General features: G+C 44.2%; 1 protein-coding gene across 15 annotated transcripts in view; it reads left to right on the plus strand.

The window, feature by feature from the left end:
* The window catches only part of ILDR2 (immunoglobulin like domain containing receptor 2), a 61,989-nt gene extending 37,798 nt beyond the window's left edge, over nucleotides 1-24,191 (plus strand). For 4 of the 15 annotated variants that reach the window (XM_054526101.1, XM_054526126.1, XM_054526117.2 and 1 more), the window contains 6 exons: nucleotides 598-744; nucleotides 1,843-2,019; nucleotides 10,208-10,321; nucleotides 14,537-14,753; nucleotides 15,961-16,686; nucleotides 17,947-24,191. In XM_054526101.1, coding sequence (XP_054382076.1) covers nucleotides 598-744; nucleotides 1,843-2,019; nucleotides 10,208-10,321; nucleotides 14,537-14,753; nucleotides 15,961-16,672 — 1,367 coding nt within the window. In that variant the 3' untranslated portion in view covers nucleotides 16,673-16,686; nucleotides 17,947-24,191. The remainder of the gene's footprint in view (nucleotides 1-597; nucleotides 745-1,842; nucleotides 2,020-10,207; nucleotides 10,322-14,536; nucleotides 14,754-15,960; nucleotides 16,687-17,946) is intronic. The other 11 variants (XM_002809840.5, XM_054526133.1, XM_054526124.2 and 8 more) reach the window with 5 other exon arrangements.
* The last annotated feature ends 603 nt before the right edge of the window (nucleotides 24,192-24,794 follow it).

Here is a 24,794-nt window from a genome sequence, read left to right on the forward strand (position 1 = left end):
GTGCTGAGTACAGGAAAGGTGTTCTAGGGGCAATCAGCAGGGAAAGCAGGTGAATACATTACATAAGGGGCCTGGAACCACCTAACTATAAACTACATCTAGACCCCTAGACATAGAGACTGTTTCCTCAGGACTTAGACTTTTATAGAGAGGATTAACTGGACAAAAATAAAAAAATAAAAATAACTATTCACAGAACCCACCACTTCATAGCCCAGCAGACAAGGTTGTCCTTCCCACCAGCCAGGATTCTTTCAGCTGTGGTCCCATCCTTATTCTGACGCTACGGTCAATAGTGTAAATCCTTTCCCCAGTACAGGACTCTGAAATCCCCACATTGTTTTGTGCCGGTTATTACATGTACCCAATGTAACATAGATAACCTTCTTCCCTCTTCTCCATTCCCCGGGACTGAGGGTCTGCACTCCTGACTCTCAGAGTTCCTCTTGAGTGTTGGGGCTCTGTCTCCTGTTGAGAGAAGCTTTCTTCCCTAGGTCCCTCCTCCTCTCCCCCTTTCACCGGGAGATGCCAATCAGAGTGCACCCTGCCCTGGAGGTGGGCTGCCTCGAGTGTGGATTTCTTTGTGCATCCTTCCAGAGTGGGTGTTTGTTGGCCTGGTGCTCCTGGGCGTCTTCCTCTTCTTCGTCCTGGTGGGGATCTGCTGGTGCCAGTGCTGCCCTCACAGCTGCTGCTGCTATGTCCGCTGCCCATGCTGCCCAGATTCCTGCTGCTGCCCTCAAGCCTGTGAGTACAGTGACCGCTGGGGAGACAGAGCGATCGAGAGAAATGTCTACCTCTCTACCTGACAGCTGTGTGCGCTGGGTTCCTCCTCCACCTCCTGTCCTGCCACCCCCAAGATTGGTCATTCCAGACTCTCTTCTCCGCTGGGTGCCCCTGGCCTCAGGGATGACCATTCTCATTTGCCTTTTCACCTACATACACCTCTCCACACTTCTTATCCATGGATATCTGTCACTCCATGCATTTGGAATTCTCATGGACACTATTGATAAAATGGAAGGGCAGGTTTGGCGTGGTGAGGTTGTGGGGTAAGACTGTTCCGTCTGCCTGGGGCATTCAAACTAGAGGAAATCTTCTCTGGTCATTCCCTTCCCATGCAGAGAACCTCCTTTTTATATAAGAAGAGTGTGCAAACTGTGGCCTTTGGGAACCCACCCAGCCACAGATTTGTTTTATTTACTCCCGTGATGACATGGGCCACAATAGGGCCTAGTTCTTATTTGAGGATTCACAATTTTTACCTTACTGGCCAAGCCCATATAGACATTAAGTTTGGTACCCCTCCCATAAACCAAACACATCTTGAAAGAGAGAGGCACACCAGGTATCTTTAGTGTCTTCAGGATTAAAGCAGTTTCTAGGAAGACTCAGGTTATTTGCTCTGCTTTTGAAATCACAGAGCAAGGACCATGTGCAAGCCCATTACTTGCTTTCCTTCTCAAGAGAAGGTTCAGGATCCTCCTTGAAGCAGCCCTGGGCAGTCCTTGTGCTAGGCTGCCTCCAGACAGTGTGGGTAAGAGTGGGCTGCTGCTGTCACTGGGGATGCTGCTGTGACAGCTCCCAGAACCACTTAATTACTTAGTTGCCAGGTACTAAACATTGTAATTCCTTTTGTCGTTGCCATTTGGTGGAGCTGGAGAGTCCAAGGGAGTGGGGGAGAGTGATTCTGGTGAATCAGTTCAGTTCTAGAAGAACAAATGCTCACACATGCACATACACACATCCAGGAGCTCCCTGAAGTGCATCCTCAGGGATTTTTGGTGTGAGGGTTGTGGAGGGTGGGACGACGTAATCTCTCTTGCTCTTGATCTCCCTCCACAGTGTATGAAGCAGGGAAAGCAGCAAAGGCCGGGTACCCTCCCTCTGTCTCCGGTGTCCCCGGCCCTTACTCCATCCCCTCTGTCCCTTTGGGAGGAGCCCCCTCATCTGGCATGCTGATGGACAAGCCGCATCCACCTCCCTTGGCACCAAGTGACTCCACTGGAGGAAGCCACAGTGGTAAATGTAGTTCCGGACTGCCCTGCCCATGCTTGTCTCAGGCCCCCACAGTGGTTCCTTGTTGTTAAGAACTGTCAGTTCAGTGATGTGTCTTTGGAAAATAGTTTTCTCCGTTGCAGAAATGGGATCCTTCCAGCTATGTCAGATATCTTTTAGGGTACATGTCATGCTTTCCAAAGGCTGCAGGACATTGCTGACCCCTGCCTCCTCCCTAGACTCCTCAATTACTAGAACTGTAAGAAAAGAGACAAGGTATCCCTTGAATGTTGATTATTCAGTTAGCAAATAGTTGTTTCATCCCTACCTACAGGAGTTCACTACTACTGTGAGGGCCTGCAAGAAGTGTAGGACATGGTTTCTCTGACAAGCAGCGTGGCCTGGTCAGGGAGAGAATGGACCTTTATTAGGATAATCAGATGCTAAAGAGTATGCTAAAGACAATCAGTTCAAAGAAGAAAGAACTGGACTGGTCACAAAATCTTCAGGGAGGAGGTGAAATTTGAGCTGAGCCTAGAGGAATGAATAGGATTTAGGAAAGCACATTCAGGGGATGCTGAACACCCCAAGTGGGAAGGTCAGCGTGATGAAATCCCAGAGCTGGGAGAACACAGTGTGAGTATGTGACAGTGTCCAATTTGTCAGATTGACTGGAAGAAGGTAGAAGGATATGATGGAGCCAGACTGGGGAGGGCCTTGAAACCCCTCCAGAAGATCTGGGGCTTGCTGTGAGAGCCACTGTGGGCAGGCTCCTGAGGGCAGAGGTGGCACCATGACAAAGGGAGTGGCAAGTGGGAGACAGTAGAGCCAGAGACCATGAGCTAAGGTGTGGTTGAAGTGGTTGAGATATGTGAGCATCTAGATTATGATGGAGACAATGGGAGTGAAATGTGTGCGTAAAGCTGAGAGACACTTTGAAAGAAATAATGAGATATTGGGGAATGAAGGAAAAGGAGGCTTCAGGATGACCCCAAGTTGTCTAGATCATAGATCATAGACGGAATTGAAATAAATGGTAAGGAGAGCTGATTTAGCTGAAGGTTAGCCCCATTTGAGGCACTATTAATTTGTGGTTATAGGCAGGGGTAGGTAGGAGCTATAGGTGGAGAGGTGGAGGGGCATTAAAATATAGCTCTTCTGGAGGCATTTGGACAGGATTACAGGGTAGTGAAGGTTAGGATTGTATGTGCTATAGATTTAGAAGGTGATTTTTAAATCCCTAGATGTAGATGAGCCGCTGGGGTTGGTAAAACAGACATTTCTTCCCTGGAGGTATCTGGACTGCCTCCATTGTGAAGTGGGGAAGGCTATCTAGCCCACCTAATGAGCTGCCAGTGCCTGATTGTAGAATGAGTGGCTATCCTCAATGAGTAATTAGGATTTGTATTTTTCTCTCCCAGGAGCTATTAGTAGAATTCTGACATCTGATACAGAATGAGTCACAGACTGAGAAGTAAAAGTTAATGATCAGTGACACACAGAGAATTAGAGAAATAAAGATGATATAATCCATTTCCATGAAAGATGAAGTGGGCAAAAGAGACATTAGACGATATAATCCATTTCCATGAAAGATGAAGTGGGCAAAAGAGACATTAGTGGAACTTATCTCATACTCTTTATTTGTCTTTTTTCTAATCTTTCTTCCCACCAGAATCCTTTCCCCCTTATTTTTTATTTCATGGATTATCTAATAAAACTGTTCTTATTCATAGAATAGAAAATACTTGCTCTCTCTCATTTTCTGTCTTTTTCCAGTTTCTCTTTGTTGCAGTTCAACCATTTTGGTCTCATTCTGCCATACTAACCAATTGTAATTAGAAGTGGCATTAAAATAGGAAAATATATTATTTCACATAACAAGAAATGTCGAGGTAAGGTAGTTCCAGGGTTGGTTAATAGAACAGTTCAAGTGGCAGCCCTGAAGGACCTAGTTCCTCTGTCTTTTCTTCTGTTATCCTGAGCACATCCCCTGTCCTCCTCAGCTGGCTTACCTCATGATCTCTTGATGACTGCATAGTTCCAGGTAATTAAGCAAATTCAAAGATTGAAAATGGTATTCTCTTCCTTGTATTGTACCACTTTTTTCAAGAGTGAGAAAAACTTTTCCAGCAGACTTTCCCTTTTAGTTTTATCAGCAAGAATTGAGCTCATGCCCATTCATAAACAAAATTGGCTTGAACTACTCAAGATGCACCTCTTAGGCCTAAACAACTATTTACTTTGGAAGTGAACAAAATCATGGTTCTGTTAGCAAGGAAAAAGAGGAAGGGTGGCGATCAGTGTCACCACAGCTAGTCTGGCCCATGCTGTCATGGTCTGGCTGGTGGAGCCAGGAGAGACTTCTTCATGATCCTCACCAGGCATGCTTCTGTACTCATGGTCCCATGGGGAGTGCTAGTGATGGTGTTTGGCTAGTCCTCCTTTAGCAAAGGTGGCTTATGCCAGTGTTCCATGTAGATTATTCTTTAAAGAACATTAAAAATGTTAAGAAATGTTAATTTACAAAAATGTCAATTTAGCCTATTTTATATTTATATACTACTTCAATTTTAGGGTAATTATTTCACAACAGTAATTTTTCAGATTACATTTGTACACAACAGTCTTTTGAACACTGTGTGGTTGAAAAGGGCATCTTTGATGAACTATGTATAGTATAGCCAGTTGGTACCTGAATGGAAGAGGTAAGAGGCACTCTAGCTCCTTCTCCCATTCTTCATGGCAGCTACTTGAGACCTTGTTACCATGCAAGAAGACTGCCTGCTCCTGTGCTGCTCTGGATCCATCCCTTTGAGCTTTGTCAAGGCTCTCTCTGTGTTGAATACCCACACTCCACCCTGTTCCCACCTCACATCTCCATTCTTTTCATCTTTAGTGACTCCTTCCCGTCAGCATTCAAAATATGCTAAAGTCTCTCCCATTAAAATACAACAATTCACAAAAATCCTGTGGTCCTCAGATGTTGCTTTCCTGTCCCTTTACTCTTCTTCACAGCCAAACTCCTTGAAAGAGTTTTGAATATTAAATGTTTCCTTTCCCTCTGCTCTCACCAACTCCCCGGCTCCCTTCCATCTTGCTATTGCTTTCACCATTCCAGAAACCAGCTCTTGCTAAGATGGTCTGATTGCTAAATTTAATGGATGCTTTTCAATCATTACCTCCTTTGACTTCTCAAAAGCATTTGCCACTCTGAGGCGCTCATCTTTCTTTGCCTTTCTCAGCACTGTACTTTGTAACTTTTCTTACCTATCTCTGTGTATGCTGGGTGTTCTTCCACTGTACATCCTCCAGATGTTCCTGTTTTGTTTGAGGTCCTCTCCCTGGGAAACCTTATTCACTCCTGTGGCTTCAATCATCATCTATATGCTGATGACTTCTGATCATTATCTCCAGCCTCTATTTTGCTCCTTAATACCGTATATCCAACTGTCTTCTGGACATCCCCACCTGGGCGTTTTGCAGGCATTTCAACCTCAGCCCCTAGGAAACTGAATTAATCGGCTGCTTCTTCACTTCGAACCGGCTTCTACATATCTTATCTCAGTGGATGGCATTGTTGTCCACCTTTTAGCCCAAACCAGAAGCAGAGACTTCATCCTTATCCCTTCCTTCTCCCCCACTTCCCTCATCCAATTGGTCACCAAGTCCTTTAGATTGTATCTCAAAATAACCTCAAGTTGGTTTCCTTTCCTCCATCTCTACTGAAACTGTCCTAGTCCTTGCTGCCATTACCTCCCACCTTGCTTAACACAATGATCTCCCACCTGGTCCTTCCACATCTACTCTGCTTTGCTCTAATCCATTTTGTTTCCACATCTACCTGTCCTCCACCCATTCTTCATGCAAAAGAATTGAGTAGGCAAGTAGGGTTTTGAAATGTCATTTTCAAAATTAATAAGGATGTGTATCTATATATATGCCTACTGTATGTATACAGAGAATATGCAAATTTTAAGAATCACTTCTCCCACAGCTGAGCTGCTGTCACCTTGGGGGTGGAATCTGGCAGCTGTTCCATCATCCATAAACAGCTTTACTTAGCTTATTAAGATAGGACAGGAAGAACAAGGCTATATCCATGAGTATCTGCCTCAGAGACTTCTTTTGCAAGTTTTACAAGTTGGATTTTGGCTGTAATGGGGAAATTAGCTGAAAACTACCTAAGCCTTAATTGGGTCAAAAGTATCAGCAAAAATCCTTTAACAATAAGAATTTTTAAAATTATAGTTTGGCATCAAAGTGAATATCCCAATATCCCCTCTCCAGTAAAATTGAAGTTGGCAAGGCTAATAAATTAGAGGAGGTGAAGTATGAAGAGCCACAGCAACCAAATGACTTGGGCCAGACTGAACTTGAAAACAGATAAATCATCCATCGATCTTAAACTGAAACATCACTGGAGAAAAAGTCATTTTCCAAATATGCTGAACTTTGGCCAATAGTCTAGGACATTTCTTATTAAAACATCACCATACGTCCCAGAGAGTTCTGTGATCTTCAGACAAATTACAGATACAATTTGAGACCATGCTATTTGCTTTCAAATCAAGAAAAATTTAATGAATGCCAACAAATTTTACCTGCCCTCAAGGAATTTACAGTCTACCAGGTGGTCGCTGGGGCTTGTAAGTGGAAATAAAATGAGTAAGTAATACAAGGCAGTATAAGATTGATCCATAATGCCAGCTCAGAAAGGAAAATCTCATCCTTGGAGAGGAGGGACCAGAAAAGGTTTTCTGATGTTTCATATGCTCCTCAGAATATATGTGACATACAGCCAGATTCTACCAGGATCAGAGAATACTTTAGTATATTTGAACTTATAGCTTATCATTTTTAAACAGTCCAATAGCTTTTAGAAGGAGAATTGCCCAGGTTTTTAGCTACTGAAACCAAATGGATGATACTCCTAAAGTCAAAAGATCAATACTTTGCCTCTGTCTTTTTTGACAAATTAGAGGAATTTAGATTTCTGAAGTCATGGGCTGCTGTGACTAAGAAGTCAAGGCTGAAAGTATCTGGTACAGTGGAGTCTCTTTATAATGCCAGCACTGAAGGCAAAACTATCATCTTCATTTGAGGCTATAAATGGTTACTGTAACTTTTCAGGGACATGATAACCTATGCATACACAATCAAATCTGTATCATAATGAGGAGTGTAATTTGTTATAATGACATAGAAAACTATGCTCTAGTCCAAGTGGCAATTAACTGAGGATCCTCCAGCTGCTTCTCAGGGTAGCAGCCATCTCTCACCGACCATCTCTCTCTGCCAGGGCACAGCTGGTACATTGTGCCATACAGCAACAACTTTATGGGCCCCCTCCCCCATGACCTCTAGCTCAGTATCACTGAATGTTTACCATAACAGTGCTTCAGAAATTAGAACACCTAGATAAAACCACAGCTCCAGGTAGGGTAGGCCCTTTTCATAGTGCATACAGACATGCTAGTTTTCCTCAAAAAAAATTAATAATAATAATGATCATGATACTTACCTAAACTTTTCTACGATCCAAGCCTTTCCCTTCCTGGTCAAAATTCTCCAATAAACCACCCATATGGCCTCATCTGCTATATGTTGTAGTCTCTTATAATATGGTTTCTATTCCCAGTTTCTCCTCATTCATTCACTCATTCCTTCATTCATTACAAACACACATATTTCAAATGTCTACAATGTGCCAGGCTCTATGCTAGGTGCTGGGGATACAGAAGTGAACCTAGTCCTTGCTCTCAGGAAGTTTGCAGTCTAGAGGGGAAAACTCTACTGAAAATGCACTTCTCAAAGAAACCATTAACCCTGCCCCGATTCCCAGACTGACAGCAATGCAACGAACATTTTTTAAGTTCCCCACTATGTGTAAAGCATGGTTTTAGGCACATGGAGATCCAGAACCATAAGGATTCTTTTCCTTCAAGAATCTTTGAGAAGATTAGACATTTATACAGATAACTTGAAACAAACTAGAATATATTAAGGGCCATAATAAAATTCAAACTGAATGATTTGTAAGTTAGAGAGAGAGACAGAACTTTTCAAGCTATGAGAATCAAAGACAGCCCTTTGGCTGAGGCAGCATTTGAGCAGCTCCTGATGATGACAGAGAACTCAAAGTGCTCCACTGATTTGGTCTTAGTTGTCCTCTCATCTTTAAGAGATTATTTAAAGGTTGGGAAGTATTCATTGCATTTTATAGACATGAAAACTGAGTCCTACATAGGTCACCATTTCTTTGAGGTCCCTCAATAAATAGCACTGCATGCCTACACAATGCCCAGTTCCCCACTTCCCAGGCCGGAGTCTCATCCATCAGACATAACTGCCTCCAGAACAGACATAGCAGTTCCGTGGGATAATTGCATTTTAATTGAACTGTCTGTACGACTCAGTAAATGCCTCTGTAGAGATGGAAGAATGTTTAGCTTGATAAATAAAATTATTTCTGCTAATCATTGCTTCCACACAAGGATTATGGATCTAACCTCTGGGAGAAAGTGCCACTAAAAAGTGTGTGCTGAGATTCATTAATTTTTTTTCTAAGTAATTCCACAATTTGAGATGAATGTGGACTGCCCAGTATATTCTCATATAGAAAATCAGTGCACCTGCAAATGGGTGTGTGGGTGACTTCTGTTTTTAGTGCTTGGACTACAATTAGAGTGCTATGGAATTTTACATTTTAATCTTCCACGTAAATAGCTTGTGTGGGAGGGCTTTGTCCACAGCCAGGGTAACATGGCCAGACACTATACAGCAGGGTTTTCTCTGAATTTACATGTAGTCATATGGTTTCTTTATGGTGTTTGCCCCACTTTGGGAACAGGGAATGTTGGAGTTAGGTCACTAGCTTACATCCCATTGAAAAGTCTCGAATAGCTGGAATATAGGACCATGCTGTGCAGACCATACAACCTATGGCATAGCTAAAGCAGTTCTTACTCTGGGCTTTCCTTCCTTGTTTTTCTCACCTGTCTCTTCTCACTACCTCTCTTCCTAAACTCTAGAGAGGTAAGATGCCCAAATATGGTTAAGCTTCCATCAGACTACATGGTTCCAGCCCTGGCACTGCTAAATTTTTCCTGGGCAAGTTATGAAACCCCTCTGACCAAAAATTTTCTCAAACATAAAATATGGCTGATAACAGTACTGTTTTAGGTGGTTCTGAGGAACAAATGTCCATGTAAAGCATTTAGCACAGTATCTAGCACATTTTCAGTGCCCAGTAAGTACTGACTAATTACCATTATTTTTCAGTACCCATTCCATCATTCCCTTCTCTCTTTCGTTTTTTCCTCTTTCTCTTATCTGTGCATTAGGCCCACTGGTATCTATCACTCTTGGGGCTGGTATTGGGCTAGACTGATACTAAGTGATGTGGGGATTAAACAGCCTTTGTCTCTGACAATATGAGTGATAGAGATGTAGGAGATGTTCTCTCTCCTGCTTTAGTTTTATTTTTTATTAAGCCCTGAAAATAACAGCTGCTTGTAACCACATCGCAGCAGGTCAAATTAATCATGTCTAAAACACAGTATTCCTTCTCCTAAAAGGAAAATGCTAAAGAAATAAAATGGAACCATAATTAAAAATCCACATAGTTTGAATTTTGTTTTGTACTACTATGTATAGGGTCTAGAAATTAATATTAGCTCTTATACACAACTCAGTTTAAGGAACTTTTGCACTATCTCCTAGGCAACTCAAAGCTTTCAGGCCAACTTTGTCAAGGTCCTTGATGTTTGAGTATCTGTAAGTTACCTGTTCTCCCACAAAGTGAAGGTGGGATCCTCAGATGCTAGAGTGACGCATGTCCTCAATCTAGAAAGTGGTCTTTTTTTAGTGTGAATATGCTCCTCCAATGGAACACAAAAGCGTTGAGAAGATCAGCGCTAAGTGGAGCTGTAAGAGGTCAAAAGATAGGAAGCAGAAGTTAACAAATGACTAAAAATAGACTGTAATGGAATTCTGTTGTTGACCTTTAGGTCCTCCATTCCAGTGGCGCCATCTGATAAAGGGGATCACAGATATGGTCCCATATGTATAAATATAGATCGTTATTTCTGGGTGATTTCAAAAAGAGTTGTTATAATTGGGAACCCTATTTTCTACTTGGTAAAATAAATGGAGGCCTCCTCCTGATATTTTCCTTTTTCAGCTCACCTTCTTGTGCTTTTCTCAACAGTTCGCAAAGGTTACCGGATCCAGGCTGACAAAGAGAGAGACTCCATGAAGGTCCTGTACTATGTTGAGAAGGAGCTGGCTCAGTTTGATCCAGCCAGAAGGATGAGAGGCAGATGTGAGCATCTGTTAGTTTTCTGTGATCTGTGCATTATGCAGGAGTTAGTATGTAAAGGGGATTTGGGGGTCACCAAACTTGGGCAGCCCTGAGCTTGCAGGCTTAGAATTAGCAGGGGTGCTGGTGACACTACTGAAGAAAGTAGCTCTCAGTACACAGAGGGAAAAAAAGGTCTTCTGGTGTGAAGAGTAGAGCAATTCGGTAGCATCTTGGTTTATGTTGGTTCTCTCCATGGGGCAGTCAGTATTTCTGGGGCTGTGTTATCCATGCCCCATGGAGAGAACCAACATACTTTCTTTTAATATATTTTAAAGGGAGTAGAAGGGAAAGACTATTTTAATAAAGCACTCCAAATAGTCTTTCCCTTCTACTCCCTTTAAAATATATTCAAAGTAATGTCTTAAGATGTGGAAGCTTAAGTATCAGTTTTTTCCAACGTGAAGGGCGCTAGCCTTGGACAATACAACCACCAACTCGCTGCATGGAGGCCTCCTGAAAGTGAAAGAACAAGTTTGGCACATGAATCTGGAAAAAAGAGGATGTCGCTCCTCGAAGATGCCAAACAACAGAGATTAAGGGGCAAGCAAAGAGGCTGATCCTCTTGTCAAAAGAACTTTTTGAATACTGAGTCTGAGGTGGCCAGGCCCCAACCCTTAACTCACCCCCAGCCCTTGCATACTTTGCAGCTGACACAGCTGATTCTTGGGGTGGATTCCAACTTATGTATCATGGGAGGTAACACAGGGCAGGTCCCACATGGACAAGCTCATTATCAGAGGGTGCTGGCGGGTGTGGAAGTGAGGTCATTACGCTGTCTCTTTACCCTCCTCTTCTTGGAACTAACGAGAGACTTGACGGAATTGTTGGGGAAACAGTCCCAGACTAGAGGAGCTTTATTCAGATTAAGGACAACATATTCCACCCAGTTTGCAATTCTAAATTCATCCTGTCTGCGTTGTATCCATTGCTGTATCCTCCCACCACACCGACTATAAAAAGACCATTTCCAGATTGGAATGTCAGGAATGCAGATGTCACTGCACTTGACAAGCTAGTTGTAACAATGTTGTCATGGATCCCTGTAAGGGGCCAGAGACAGAGTGAGTCAGGGACCACAGAGGAGTCTGTGCAGGAAATTTGCGAATCTCACAGCTCAGAGAAAAAGTTAACAGCTAAGGTTAAAACTAAAGGAAGAATTCTGGTTTAGGTGATGTCTCCTGTCTCTCTACTTGATTAAAATGGTCTCTAGGGGCTTAATGGTCATAAGGTAATGGACTCTTAGAGTCAAAGGAGGTCTTAGAGATGGCCTAGGTCAACCTTTGTAGTGTGCAGGTGAGGAAACAGAAGCCTAGGGATGCGGTGACACAATTAGGACCAGATTCCAGCTCTTCTGATTCCCAGTCCTGTGCTCTTTCCAGAAGAAACTCTTGGGCAAACTGTGGATGGCTCCATGGCTGTAATGTGGATGGCTCCATGGCTCCATTCTGTTCAGAGACCACGGCCTTCTAGCTAATAGGACTTTAGAATGCCAGAGCTGGAAGGGACTCTGAGGTTGTTGAATCCATCCCCTTCACTAAGGTAGAAAGGGAAAGTAACAAGCGCCAGTACTCAGTGCCAGTGCCAGAACTGGAACCCTGATCTCCTGGAAACTGCAAGTTAATATTATAACAACTGCATAGAGATAAAGCAGGAATACTGTTTACTTTGAGAAGTCCTATTGCTGAAGAGCATAGTAAACCATGGGCTGGATCATGGAACTGGGCAATCTTGAAATCTCATTATAAAATGGATCTCATGGTTTCAGGTTGGGGCAGGAGAGTAACAGATTCTGTAAGAATTGAGTTTGAGGTCCAGGCTCATGAATTTGCTAGCCAGTATGGTCCTCATTTGCTTTGCCCTTCTAAATGGTGGGGGTGGTTTAGGGGATGTTTTTAGTCTGGGAAGTTCTAGTATAGGGCTCAGCAAACTATATCTCCTGGGCCAAATATATTTCACTTCCTTTTTTTTTTTGAGACAAGGTCTTGCTCTGTCACCCAGGCTGGAGTGCAGTGGTGCAAACACAGCTCACTGCCTTGACTTCCTGGGCTCAAGGGATCCTTCCACCTCAGCCTCCCCAGTAGCTGGGACCACAGGCATGTGCCACCATGCACAACTAATTTTTTAATTTTTTATAAAGATGAAGATCTTGCCATGTTTCCCAGGCTGGTCTCAAACTCCTGGGCTCAAGCAATCCTCCCTCATTGGTCTCACAAAGTGCTGGGATTATGGGCATGAGCCACCATGCCCAGCCCCACTTCCTGTTTTTATAAATAAAGGTTTATTGGAATATAGCCATGCCAATCCACTTATGTTGCATCTATGACTGCTTTCATGCTACAGTGGCAGAATTGAATAGTTGTGCCAATATGGCTTGCGAAACCTAAAATATTTACTCTCTGGCCCTTTACAAAATGAAGTTTGCTTACCCCTATCCTAGAGTTACATTATGGATGTCTGTGAGATGGGGGCAGGTCGATGTTTGTGTTCAACTTGGCAGAAATTTTAGCACAATATACAACTTAGACAATCCATCACTGTGAATAGTGAAACATAGATCGTCCTCATTATCTAGATAAATAAAAAAAGTCAAGTATTCCCTGAAGTTTAAGGAAAGTTCTAAGCCAACAATGCTATTTTTCAGTAGGCTCATTTGGTGCATTTTAAAGGCCTCTTCTGTGTGATCCCTGGGATACTGGAATTCATGGGGATCATGAGAAAGGGAAAGTTCTAGATTTTATTAATCAATAGTATCTGAGTTATTTTCCTTAAAATAGGCATAGTCCCTTCTTCTTAGATGGAAGAAAAGGTTAAAAATTAAATTATAATTAAAAATCAACTGATTGCATGATAAAATTGAATGGCATTCGTGGCAAACGCTGTGTCCCTGGTGAAACAGAACTAGGAGGCTGTGTTGGGAGACCCTCCCTCATCTTTGTGCAAAAATCCCCTGTTCCTCCAAGGACTCTTGGGGATAGTGAGGGGGGAAAGCAGAGGGAATCTGAGACACATATTTTTACATCTTATCTTGGCCCACCTCTCACTCAGCAGCTAGGCCTGAAATTTGGTAAATGTTGTTTTTGATAATATTTTGAAGTTCTAATTAAAGGACTTTAGAAAACCAATGGATTCAGTTACATTGCAAATAGATTCAGTAGATTTATTTTTTAAGTACAATGAAATTCAATACATTTCAAAGTTTTATAAATAAATAGTTGAGTTTTTGTTTATTTTTTCCTTTCCAGACTGTGATTCTGGTCCTTGTTCACAAGTGCTTTTGCAAAAAGCTACTTAGGCCACTTTAGGAAATTAGAAAGCTGTGACTAGATACCCCCATTTGTATTTTTGGGTTGGGGCCAGAGTATAAGTAGAGGCCCACAGGTATAAGTACAGCACACCCTCCTTTTCTTTCCATACTGGAAATGCTGGCCTAGCCACTCATGGACACATACCCCTGGAAAACTTTTTTGGGAGAGGGGAAGAGGTCTGCCCAAGTGCTGGAAGTAGGCTTGGTGCTACTTGAGCAGGATCTTCCAGGTTCCTAAATGAGCATGGGCTAAGGCAGGGGGTATATGGATAATAGGTACAGGTCTCTCCTTGACTGTTCAACTATTCTGTGGACTTCCTGCTCTGTGGGGAGGGGCACAGCCAAAGGAGGCCGGAATGCAGTGCCTCTACAGCATATGGCAGTACTGGCTCTGAAGGTCCATCTTAGGACTGGGCCAGCAGTAAGGAAGATGCTGTGATCTATGGCTTCTGTCTCTCTTTTTCTGTTTTTGGCTTAACATGTCTAGGATCAACACAGCTCATCACACAATTATAAAGGAAGAAGAAAACATTTGAACAAGGATGATGATGTACTAGGAGGAGGCCAGCAACAGAGATCCTGAGTTCTGGAAAGCCTGCCTTAGGTGCAATAATAACAAACTTGTTCTCCTATTCCAAGAACAAAGCATGTAGGAACCTCCCTCTCTGTAAGCAAGTAGGCTTCAAACTGGAGCCAATTCCTGCTGAGCTAAGAATACAAACACCACTAGTTCAGGTTTACAACCCACCCTGGACAGGAATGAGGCAGGAGTTTCCTGGAGCCTAGGGTCTCAGCCCTTAACAGGATTCTCTTCCTGTCTAAAACAGAGTAACACATAGAAAGCACTATCATGCCTGATTTTGTCCCTGCAGATAACAACACCATCTCAGAACTCAGCTCCCTACATGAGGAGGACAGCAATTTCCGCCAGTCTTTCCATCAGATGAGAAGCAAGCAGTTCCCTGTGTCTGGGGACTTGGAGAGCAATCCTGACTATTGGTCAGGTGTCATGGGAGGCAGCAGTGGGGCAAGCCACGGGCCCTCAGCCATGGAGTATAACAAAGAGGATCGAGAGAGCTTCAGGCACAGGTGATGGCTGTGAGGGGCAGGTCTGGTCGGTGTGAGGGGGCAGGAGCTGGAAGGCAGGGTAGATCGGAGGCAAGGAAGATGCCATCCAGTAGCATCTCTGTCTCCCATTCCAGGTTATCCTGACACATCTCTCTTTCTACAGGATATTGAACATCTCACATTTGTCAAGACAGGGAACACTTGTGACAACATGTGTAGAAGTAATTATTCAAGACCTTTGAAATGGGTCCCCTAGACCCTTTAATGAACATTAATATATCTCTGCCCTTCTCATATATTTTATCCTATAACCTCTAAAAAATCCCACCCATCATCTCCATCTTTTTTTTTCCGGTAGAGACAGGGTTTTGCCACGTTGACCAGACTGGTCTTGAACTCCTGAGCTCAAGCGATCCACCCACCTTGGCCTCCCAAAGTGCTGGGATTACAGGCGTGAGCCATCATGCCTGGCCATCTCCCTCATTTTTGATCATTTAGTATGTGAAAAGTAAAATGCCAAACACTTCTCTTACATTTAATTCTCATAACTCTAAAGGGCAGCTACTATTAATGTCCCTATTTTAAGCTGGGAAAATGGAAACTTCTAGGTGCTAAGGCACTTACCCAGGTGATGTGGCCTCCCACAACAATTGTGGGAGGCTAAGATTTGCTATTCCCCCTAAATAGCACCGTCACCACTCATCTGTCCTTTACCTTAAAAGACAGTCGACATTGCCTTTCCCTTACAAATTGCAAGCGTCCTTCTCCCCTCCTGCCCCAGTAGGTAACTTGGCCCTCGGCTCTGAGGGAAGAAAGGCCTCTCTGTGTGTCACCACACATTACAGGGACTCCTGGGACCATAACTGTGTGTACTGACACCTGCGCTGGCTTTGAGGGTGGAGACGTGTGGCTGTCAACCAGAGGTCACAACATAATGACCAGAAGGCAGCCCCACGGTGTGTCAGTATTCCATAGGATACAGAATATGTTCTATCCACACAACCCCATTTTGATGCGTGGCACACGAGTGGGATAGACTCGGTTGCCCCTACTTGACGTTCTGGGGTGTGAGAGGAGCCTGGAATGCTTCATCCAGCCTGGAGCGGAGCTGAGGCTCAGGCCGAGGTCTCCTGAGCGCGGCCCGAGGACACGATGGTTGCTCTTGGGAGCTGTACCTCGAGCTCCAGGGAGGGACCGGCCGTCTGACCCCCTCCTCCTCTGCCCGCAGCCAGCCGCGCTCCAAGTCCGAGATGCTGTCGCGGAAGAACTTCGCCACGGGGGTGCCGGCCGTTTCCATGGACGAGCTGGCGGCCTTCGCTGACTCCTACGGCCAGCGGCCCCGTCGGGCCGACGGCAACAGCCACGAGGCGCGGGGCGGGAGCCGCTTCGAGCGCTCGGAGTCGCGGGCGCACAGCGGCTTCTACCAGGACGACTCCCTGGAGGAGTACTACGGCCAGCGCAGCCGCAGCCGCGAGCCCCTGACCGATGCTGACCGCGGCTGGGCCTTCAGCCCAGCGCGCCGCAGACCTGCCGAGGACGCGCACCTGCCGCGGCTGGTGAGCCGCACGCCAGGCACCGCACCCAAATACGACCACTCGTACCTGGGCAGCGCGCGGGAACGCCAGGCGCGGCCCGAGGGCGCTAGCCGCGGTGGCAGCCTGGAGACGCCATCCAAGCGGAGCGCGCAGCTCGGCCCGCGCAGTGCCTCCTACTACGCGTGGTCGCCGCCCGGCACCTACAAGGCCGGCTCGTCGCAGGACGACCAGGAGGACGCATCCGACGACGCGCTGCCGCCCTACAGCGAGCTGGAGCTGACCCGCGGCCCGTCCTACCGCGGCCGCGACCTGCCCTACCACAGCAATTCGGAGAAGAAGAGGAAAAAGGAGCCCGCCAAGAAAACCGTGAGACTGCGTCTGCCTCCCCTCCTCCGAGGGGACTGAGCGGGAGCCTCCAGGCAGGGCGGGCAGTGTCGCTATCTGGGGGCCGGGGAGGTGGCGAGGCGGGAGGGTCCTGCTCGGAGAGGCCGCAGGGGCCTGCCTAGGAGAGTTCGTCCGCGGATGCTAGGCCGGGGGGTTTTTCAGCCTCACTCTGTCCAAGGCCAGATGAAGGAAGCAAGGGCTGGGAGAGTTGAAAACCAGGCAGAAAGTTGAAGGCGTGTACATGGTTTTACAGGGAGCATTAAGTATTTAACCAACTCAGAAGCGTTTAGCATAAGGGATTCCAGGAGCCATCACCACTACCGGCCTTTAGTGGGCTTCTGAGGTCTGTGTGCAGAATCTTCAATGCATCCGTCTATGTGCATTCCTCCCCAGCCCTGCTTGGGGCGAGGGTTTGTAACTTGCATCCAATTTCCAAGAATCGACATCCCAGAGAAGGCTAAGAGCCACTGCTGCTTGCAAAGGACAACTCATGTCTGTCCTCTTTTGACGTTTTATTTAGTGTAAACTGTATTGTGCCCGTATATGCGAAGGAAATCCTTTGGTCCCTACCCAGTTCATTGTCTCTTTTGTAAGTGGTCTTACATAGACTTCATTATTTTTAAAATGCCAAGAGCTGCCTACTCCATCCCACAGTCCCAAAATGGGAGCCCTGGACCTCAGAGAAATGTTGGGGGACAGTCACAAATGTCCGCTGTGGGGTACCAAGTGCCTCTGACCCCCATGCTTTGGAGATCACTCTCGAAGCACAACTGCTTCTCCCCCTTCGCAATTACCCTGCCTCCCCACCATTTCGTTTTTTATGAATCCAAGCTGGACGTTTTCTTTAGTGTTTAGTATGGGGAGAAGGAATATGAACAGAAAAAGGTTTTGACACAATTATTAACCCTTCCAAAGGAATTCAGTCTATTTTATTTTTCCTTAAATAAAAAAATGCAATAACCAAAGTGCTATGAGTAGGGAAGAAACTTTCAGGTGATTTCAGGTTTATGGAATACCAACCACACTTGCTGTTGTAGAGCTCTAAACATAGTAGTTATCCCAAAGGGGGTGAGAAGTTATTCTGTGACCGTGAAACTAAGCCTATCAGATGTACGCTGGCTTTAGCCTCTACTGAGGCTTAGGATCAACCATCACAGGTCTAATGAAAGGTTCTGAGAGTCAGGGGTGCCTGGCACTGAACGGGTTGTGGACTCTGCCCAGAGAACCATCTGTTATTCGTTGTTTTCTTTAACTAGCATGTGGCTTAATGTTGGGCTCTTTCTGCTCTTTCCTAGAATGACTTTCCAACCAGGATGTCCCTTGTGGTCTGATGTTGTCGACATTTCTCTGGATAATGAGAAATCAGACATGGACTACGGGGACAAGACACAAATCCAAGAACCAGCAGGCCCAGGACCTTCTCTGGCCATCACCTTGGAAGATTTGCTGATCTCTGCTTTGGCAAGGGATGGCAGGCAGCCTTTAAGGGAGGCTGATTTCAAACCTCTGTGTCCATCTAACTAGTTTGAGAAGCTTACCAAGAAAGCAAGAATGTGTGAGAACATTCCTACATACAGAGTTTCTCGACTATAGCGTTTATCCTGCCCAACCTCCTCCCTTAACAGAACCAGGACTCCATTTACAATTCTGAAAGAGAGTTAGCTCTGGACTGCTAAACTCCAGAGATTGCCTATGCCTACAATATGCTTTTCTATACCTCCTGTGCTATACTTAGAGACAGAAGAATTTATTACTACTATTAGAAGGCCTTCTTCTGACAAGGGAAGATAGCTTCAAGTCAAAATATACCTTTTATCCCCATCACTTTCCAGTCACTAGTCAATGACTGTTGTTACACTAAAATCAGAAGGCCTTTGGTGAGCTCAGTGACAGTGACCTCTGGGACAATCACAGAAATGACTTCAATTTGCTGTTCTGAATGACAATTCTTAAGTGGCTAGGACAAAGCAAAAGCGAGTATACCTTTTTGAAAAGCTGTCTAAGTGGTATTTCCTTTTCCATTCTGAGAACGTAAACTGCTTTTTCCTTTTCTGCTGCACATGTCAATATCTGAGTCTTAGACATTAAGGGCTCTTCTCTTCCTCCCCTCTCCTGGACTTCCCACAGGTTGGTGCCACACACAGAGCCCTGCCTCCCTCTGCACTCTGATTAGATTGTCATCGGATGCCTTGTGATAAATGCTTAAAATACACACATGAAAGAGAAGAGGGAGGAAAGAGGAGAAAGCAGTAATGCATATAGAAAAGAATGAGAAGGAATTTAAAAGGGAAATAACATCATCTCATTATATTTTGAATGTGGACCATTTCACCCAGAAACTTCACTCAATCTTTTCTGGTTTTGTGCTTCACTTACTGTTAATTGTTTCTGCCATCCCAGTTCTGCCATTCTAGGACATGGGGGATGTGGAACATACAGCATTTGGCCTGACTAGACTGCCACTATGGCTGTTGTCAGGAGATTAGAGATACTGCTTTCTCAGCAAGGAGTACTTCCTATTCCCACCCTTGCCTAAATGATAGATTTTGCCTAAATCCCAAAGCTAGATCTCTGGATTTTATCATTTGTGTAGATAGCAAAAATGGCCACAAACTCTTTCCTTCTCATCAAGAGGTGCCATCTTTTTTCCAACCCCTTGAATCTGGAGTTGGCTATGTGATTTGATTTAGCCAGTAGCCCAACAAATGTGACACAAGCAGAGACTTGAAAAGTTCTTGTGCATGGGGCTTGTCCTCTTTTGCTGCTCTTGGGAACATTGCAACTACCATCAGGTGAACAAGCCTGGACTCTCCTGCTGCATGACAAGAGAAAAGGGCCCGGTTACCCCTGTCACCCTATCTGACAGCCCATCAACTTCCAGCTGATGCAGACATGAGTGAGTCCAGGTGATACCAATAGAAGAACTGCCTAGCTGAACCCAGCCCAAATTTCAGATTCCTACTCGAGGCATGAGAAGTTGATGCATTCTTTATGTTCATGTCTCTTTAAGAACAAACCTGACTCATTCTTGTCTGAATGTTCATCTCTGAACCTCTTACTCCATCCACACTTGTGTTTCTCATAGCCTCCACTATTGTTGACAGATTTTTATCAAAGCTCTTCACCCTGCACCCTTGTGGGGTACATGTTTGGGTCAGATCAGTGGAGGATAATGCTTGACTTTGCTATCCCTTAATCCAGCAGTGGTTTCTTCCCTGTGTATGGCTCTGTGGACAGCCTCTGAAGATCTCTTCTTTACCATCTTTTTGGTCTTCTCCAGAGCCAACCGACTGGAGCTAGACCCTATTCTCGGAGTACCATTCCTCTAGTATCCATTTGTACTCCATGACATTTCCAAAAAAAGTCCTATGTTTGCAATGAAATAAAAAAGTGGCTGGGTGAGGGTCGGAGGGATGAGCTGGTATGTGTCATTGCTTGGAGAACTGACCTACCAAAGGACTTCCCTGTTGCTTTGGCCAGTCCCAGAGAAATCAGGAAAACAGTTGAACCCAGTGCTGGCACTTCCAAGGGCTGGAAGACACAAGCCATAACCCTGGTGCTGAGTTTTAGACTTGCTGGTGTCCCTGGCCTCTGAAAGCCTAGGTCTAGCCTGTCTGTTTGGACCCCAGTTCAGATGGAAAAGATGATAAAAAACATTTCTTAGTCACCAGCTTTGGATTTCAACTTGTTCAGGCAGTTTTGGAGAATATTGGGTAGCTGTGGTAGCTATTATCGCTTTATACTGAGCACTGTGTCAGGCTTTTCACCACCAAAGAGCCTCATAGCACCAGCTGCGGAGACCAAAAATAATGTTTTTTTAAAGCTACAGATGTATGATTTTGGTGAAGGTTGAGGGTAGCAATGGGAAAGAATTAAAGAATTATTAAAATTGGAAACCTGCAATTCCAAAGACAACAAAACTACAGATAGACTGAAAAGTACAAAGAAGATAGCAGGCTACTGAATTAACCTTGGGAGTTGGGACCAGGTTGTCCTTTGTAGAACTGGATAAATCATTCAGACTTCCAGGCTTTCAGTAGAGAGAAAAAGCAGTTGTTTCTGGGTATATGGACAGGAGTTAAGGCTGAGTTGACAAGTCAAAGCTTGTTCTCAGCACCCCTGACTTTCCTCTACGTGTCCTTTTGTTTCTTCTCCCTTGAATAGTGTGTCCTGCATAGGAAATGGTTTTATTGTTAGCTTCTTTCCTAGGTCTTAATTGGGGTACAAAGTAAATCTTGTGTAAGACATAATCTCTGTCCACTAGGACCCCGTAATTTAATAGGGGAAATAAGACATGCTCAAGAAAGGAGATTTTATACATAGAGTATGAAATAGTGCTATGGATCAATTGTAATAAAACCAGAGATTTAGTTTTTTTAAAAACTTAAATGAGAATACTTTGATATTAAAGTGTTGTATGTGTTTGTCCATCGTCTTATTTAAACATAGACTCGGTGATCTGAAAAGCCAATACTCAAAAGTCTGAACTGAAAAGAGGTGAATTAGGATTGGGAAAGGGTGAGCAGCAGGGGTCCCAGAGGGATGATGCATAAGCTGCTGTGCTTGCCTATGAGTCACTACTGAGTCAGGAACACGCTGGAGGAGGGAGTGTGGATGCAGGTGGCAAGGAGGTGTCCCCTGGTAGATGAGCTGCTTCTCTAGGCCATGCATGGATTCATTAGGAAGTTGGAGAGTTGAAGACAATGGCCATGGACCTGGTGCATGTCAGCTATTCCATTCAAGCACGTTCACAGGGGAGCTCAGCATGGCTGCTCCTGGGGCTCAGTTCTGCGGCTGTGAGTGCTGCTGCCCATATTCACCAACACAGGGCAGGTCTCACGGAGATGCTAGCCCTCACATCCCCCTTTTCATGATCCTCACTGTGCACTTGACATAGGATTAGGCATACTGGAGATGGGAAAAGGCTGCCACCCAAACCCAAGGCACCTGACCACATCTGTAAATATTTCTGAATAGTCCACAAAATTTCACATAGGCAGTCTGATTAGATCTTGCCTTTGAGAGAAGCTGAAGTCACAGATACTGTTGTAATTTACCACCGCCCCCGACCCAATTTTTTTTTAATAGGTGAAGAAACCATCACTGCCATTAATGAAGTCACAAACCTATTAGGTCTTTAGACTCCCAACCTCTGGATCTTTTCTGCTGATTAGTGTTTCCCAAAATTGCCTAACCATAAGAATTAACTTGATAGCTGCTGTTAAAAAGGTATTGTTGGACCCTGCCTTGGAGATTGATTGGGTGGGTCTAGAGCCAGAATTTATATTTTTAATATGCATTCCAGGTGACTCCTGAGATCAGATGCATTTGGAAATTGTTGCACTAAGTCATACCTCTGGGTACTCCAAACAGCTAGTCCTGAGGGTTCCTTGGGCCTTAGAATTTTTTCTTCAAATGTCCTGGTGAGGTCCCTCTCAATCCTTTGGGGCTGGCTGTGGTGAGTCACTCAGAAGTCTGGCTGTGACCTGGATGGGCTCAGCAGAGTATGCTAGTGGTAGTGGGAAAACAGGCAGAGAGAAAGGAGTGTCAGGAGCACTCCCAGCGAGCCTGTTGTAGATATTTCCATTCCCAGAATAGTGATTTATTGTGACAGTCTCAGAACAGACAACAAGAATTACAGGTAATTTTCTCATTCCCTTGATATATTTTTAGCAAAGCTTAAATCATGAATAGAAGGAAAAGATGCCTTTGGGGAAATGGAAAACTCAATCATTTTATAAAGCATACGAATTATAAGGATGACTGGCCAATAGCACTTCTGCTTTGGTCTTACCTAAAGTTGGGTGGACAAGAATAAAAGTCCTCATTTTATATCCTTCCAAAATCAGATTTAAATGCTGCCAGCATCTTAATGGAAGTCTGAAATTGATTGATAGGATGTAGAAATCCAAATTCACTAAAATAGGGGGCCAGCTACTGAAAGTCCTAGAAGGAAAAAGTGCCTCGCTTTTTTCTGCCATTATCCTACCCCCTAGTCATCTGGGAAACTGATCTATGAAGCTTGAAGAAGGGGCATTTAATATTAGAGTGGTGCAAGAGCAATGCTGAGCTGCTTTAAGAAGCAGCCTGAGCTTTAGCACTATTTGAAGGGGAGAAGGTTAATACTAATAATATTTGTGTTATTTTTATGATATATTACTGTTTACAGAACACTTTCATTTGATCCCAGCATCAACTCCTGTGATAGAGGCAGGGCAGATGTTGTGGTCTTGTTACATAGAATGTAAAACTGAGGTTGAAAAATACTAAGTGACTTGTCTGTAGTCAAATGGTTTTTAAAATTATAAAGCCAGGCCTTCTGACTGTCTTGTCTAGTGTCCTTTCCAATTCCTTAAATACTCATGGGACTGGAATCTGGGTATTCCAGATTCCAGTTTCTCTTCACAGTGAGACATCTGGTGAGAAGAGCCGTAGACTTGATGCTTGTTCATATGTCATGGATGTGGTGAAGCTATGAAGACAGATACTGTTGCTGCTTCATCCAACTAAGCACCATTCATTTTTCAAATGCTAATCTAAAAGGGAGTTGTGGCTTCACTCAAGGAGAGTTTCGTTTTCTTTTTCTTTCTCTTTTTTTTTTTTTTTTTTTTTTTGAGACAGGGTCTTGCTCTGTGGCCCATGGTGCGGTGCGGTGCAGTGCAGTGGTGCTATCAGCTCGCTGCAGTCTCAAACTCCTAGCTCAAGCAATCCTCCTCCCTCAGCCTCCCAAGTAGGTAGGACTACAGATAAATGCCACCACGTCCAGCAAATTTTGTTTTGTTTGTTTGTAGAGATGGGGTCTTGCTATATTTCCCAGGCTTGTCTCAAACTCCTGGCCTCAAGTGATCCTCCCACCTTGGCTGCCTAAAGTGCTGGTATTACAGACATGAGCCACTGAACCCAGCTGAGAGCCTCATTTTCATTAGCTGTGCTGTGAGGGGTAATATGTGCTTCAGGTTTTCTGGAGAATCCTTCTTGCAGAGAAGTTTCTGAACGAAACTACAGATTGATCTGGATTCAGAACTCCAGGCAGAAGCTGCTTAACAGCAAAAATCTGGCATCTTCACTACATTTTAAGATTTTAGGTAGAACTAAGAGGGATCAGATATAGAGAGATAAGGAATGTGAGAAGGAAAAAGATATAGTAGTTTAGCTAAATTTTTCTTAGAGTTTCTTGGTGGGGCTGGCCATGAAGTAACTAGTCTGACTCATTTCTTCTGGGAAGGCTGAAAGAGACACAAATAGCTTCTCTTTTACCTTGGCTTTAAGGAAAAGCCATTTTATTAACAAAAGTATTAGACACGACTGCATAAGAAATTTGCTTTGTGAGAAAAAAGAACAAGGGAATAGAAGGGTGAGACAGAGAAGGGTGAGAATTTGGCTTCGTGAGGGCCACCTTTCAGTTGTTTTTGTGCCTTGTTTTTGACATCAAAACTGAAATGTTTGTATTACTGTTGTCCATGACTTTTTTTTTTCTATCAGACATACAAATTGAATTTGATTGTAATGTTTTAAATGTAATAAAGAATTCTTACCTACATTTGTTACCAAGAACTCATAATTAACACAACTATGGTTAATCATGATCTGACATTAAATGGCCTCAGCAAGAGAATCATACGATACATGTCCTCCTCTGATTGTTGTAAGTACAGTAATAGAGGAATACATATTGTGGGGTTACAGAGGGGGCTGGTACTCACAGAGCAAAAGGTATGCTTTTACAGATTGTAATAAGCTAGATAAATTCTGTTGTCACTCTTACTGCTCTCCACAGACTGTGTAACATTCAGAAGGAGATGAAGGGTAGGAAAGGTGGTTGGATAAGGTGATGGTACCTAGCTCATTTCCAAGATGGGCGCAAGCATATGCCTGCTAGAAATTACACTTGGGGAAGGGGGGAAGGGAGGAAGGAAGCTATTCGTGGGAGGACACTTCAAGTTCTGTTAAGATTTGAGAAATTCCACAGCACCATAATTAAGAGGAGGCAATTAAAAACCTTTGTTAGCAAAAGAAGTGATAAATACTCCGAGAACTATTAATCCTGTGTTGGATGGCTAAGCCCTCTCAAGGGAATTCCAGATTTTAGTGGCCTTGTCAAGCAGAAAATCTGTTTTTGCTTGAAGCATCTGGGCTCAATTTT

Source organism: Pongo abelii, chromosome 1, assembly GCF_028885655.2.
Source record: "Pongo abelii isolate AG06213 chromosome 1, NHGRI_mPonAbe1-v2.0_pri, whole genome shotgun sequence".
Classification (NCBI taxonomy): Eukaryota; Metazoa; Chordata; class Mammalia; order Primates; family Hominidae; genus Pongo; species Pongo abelii.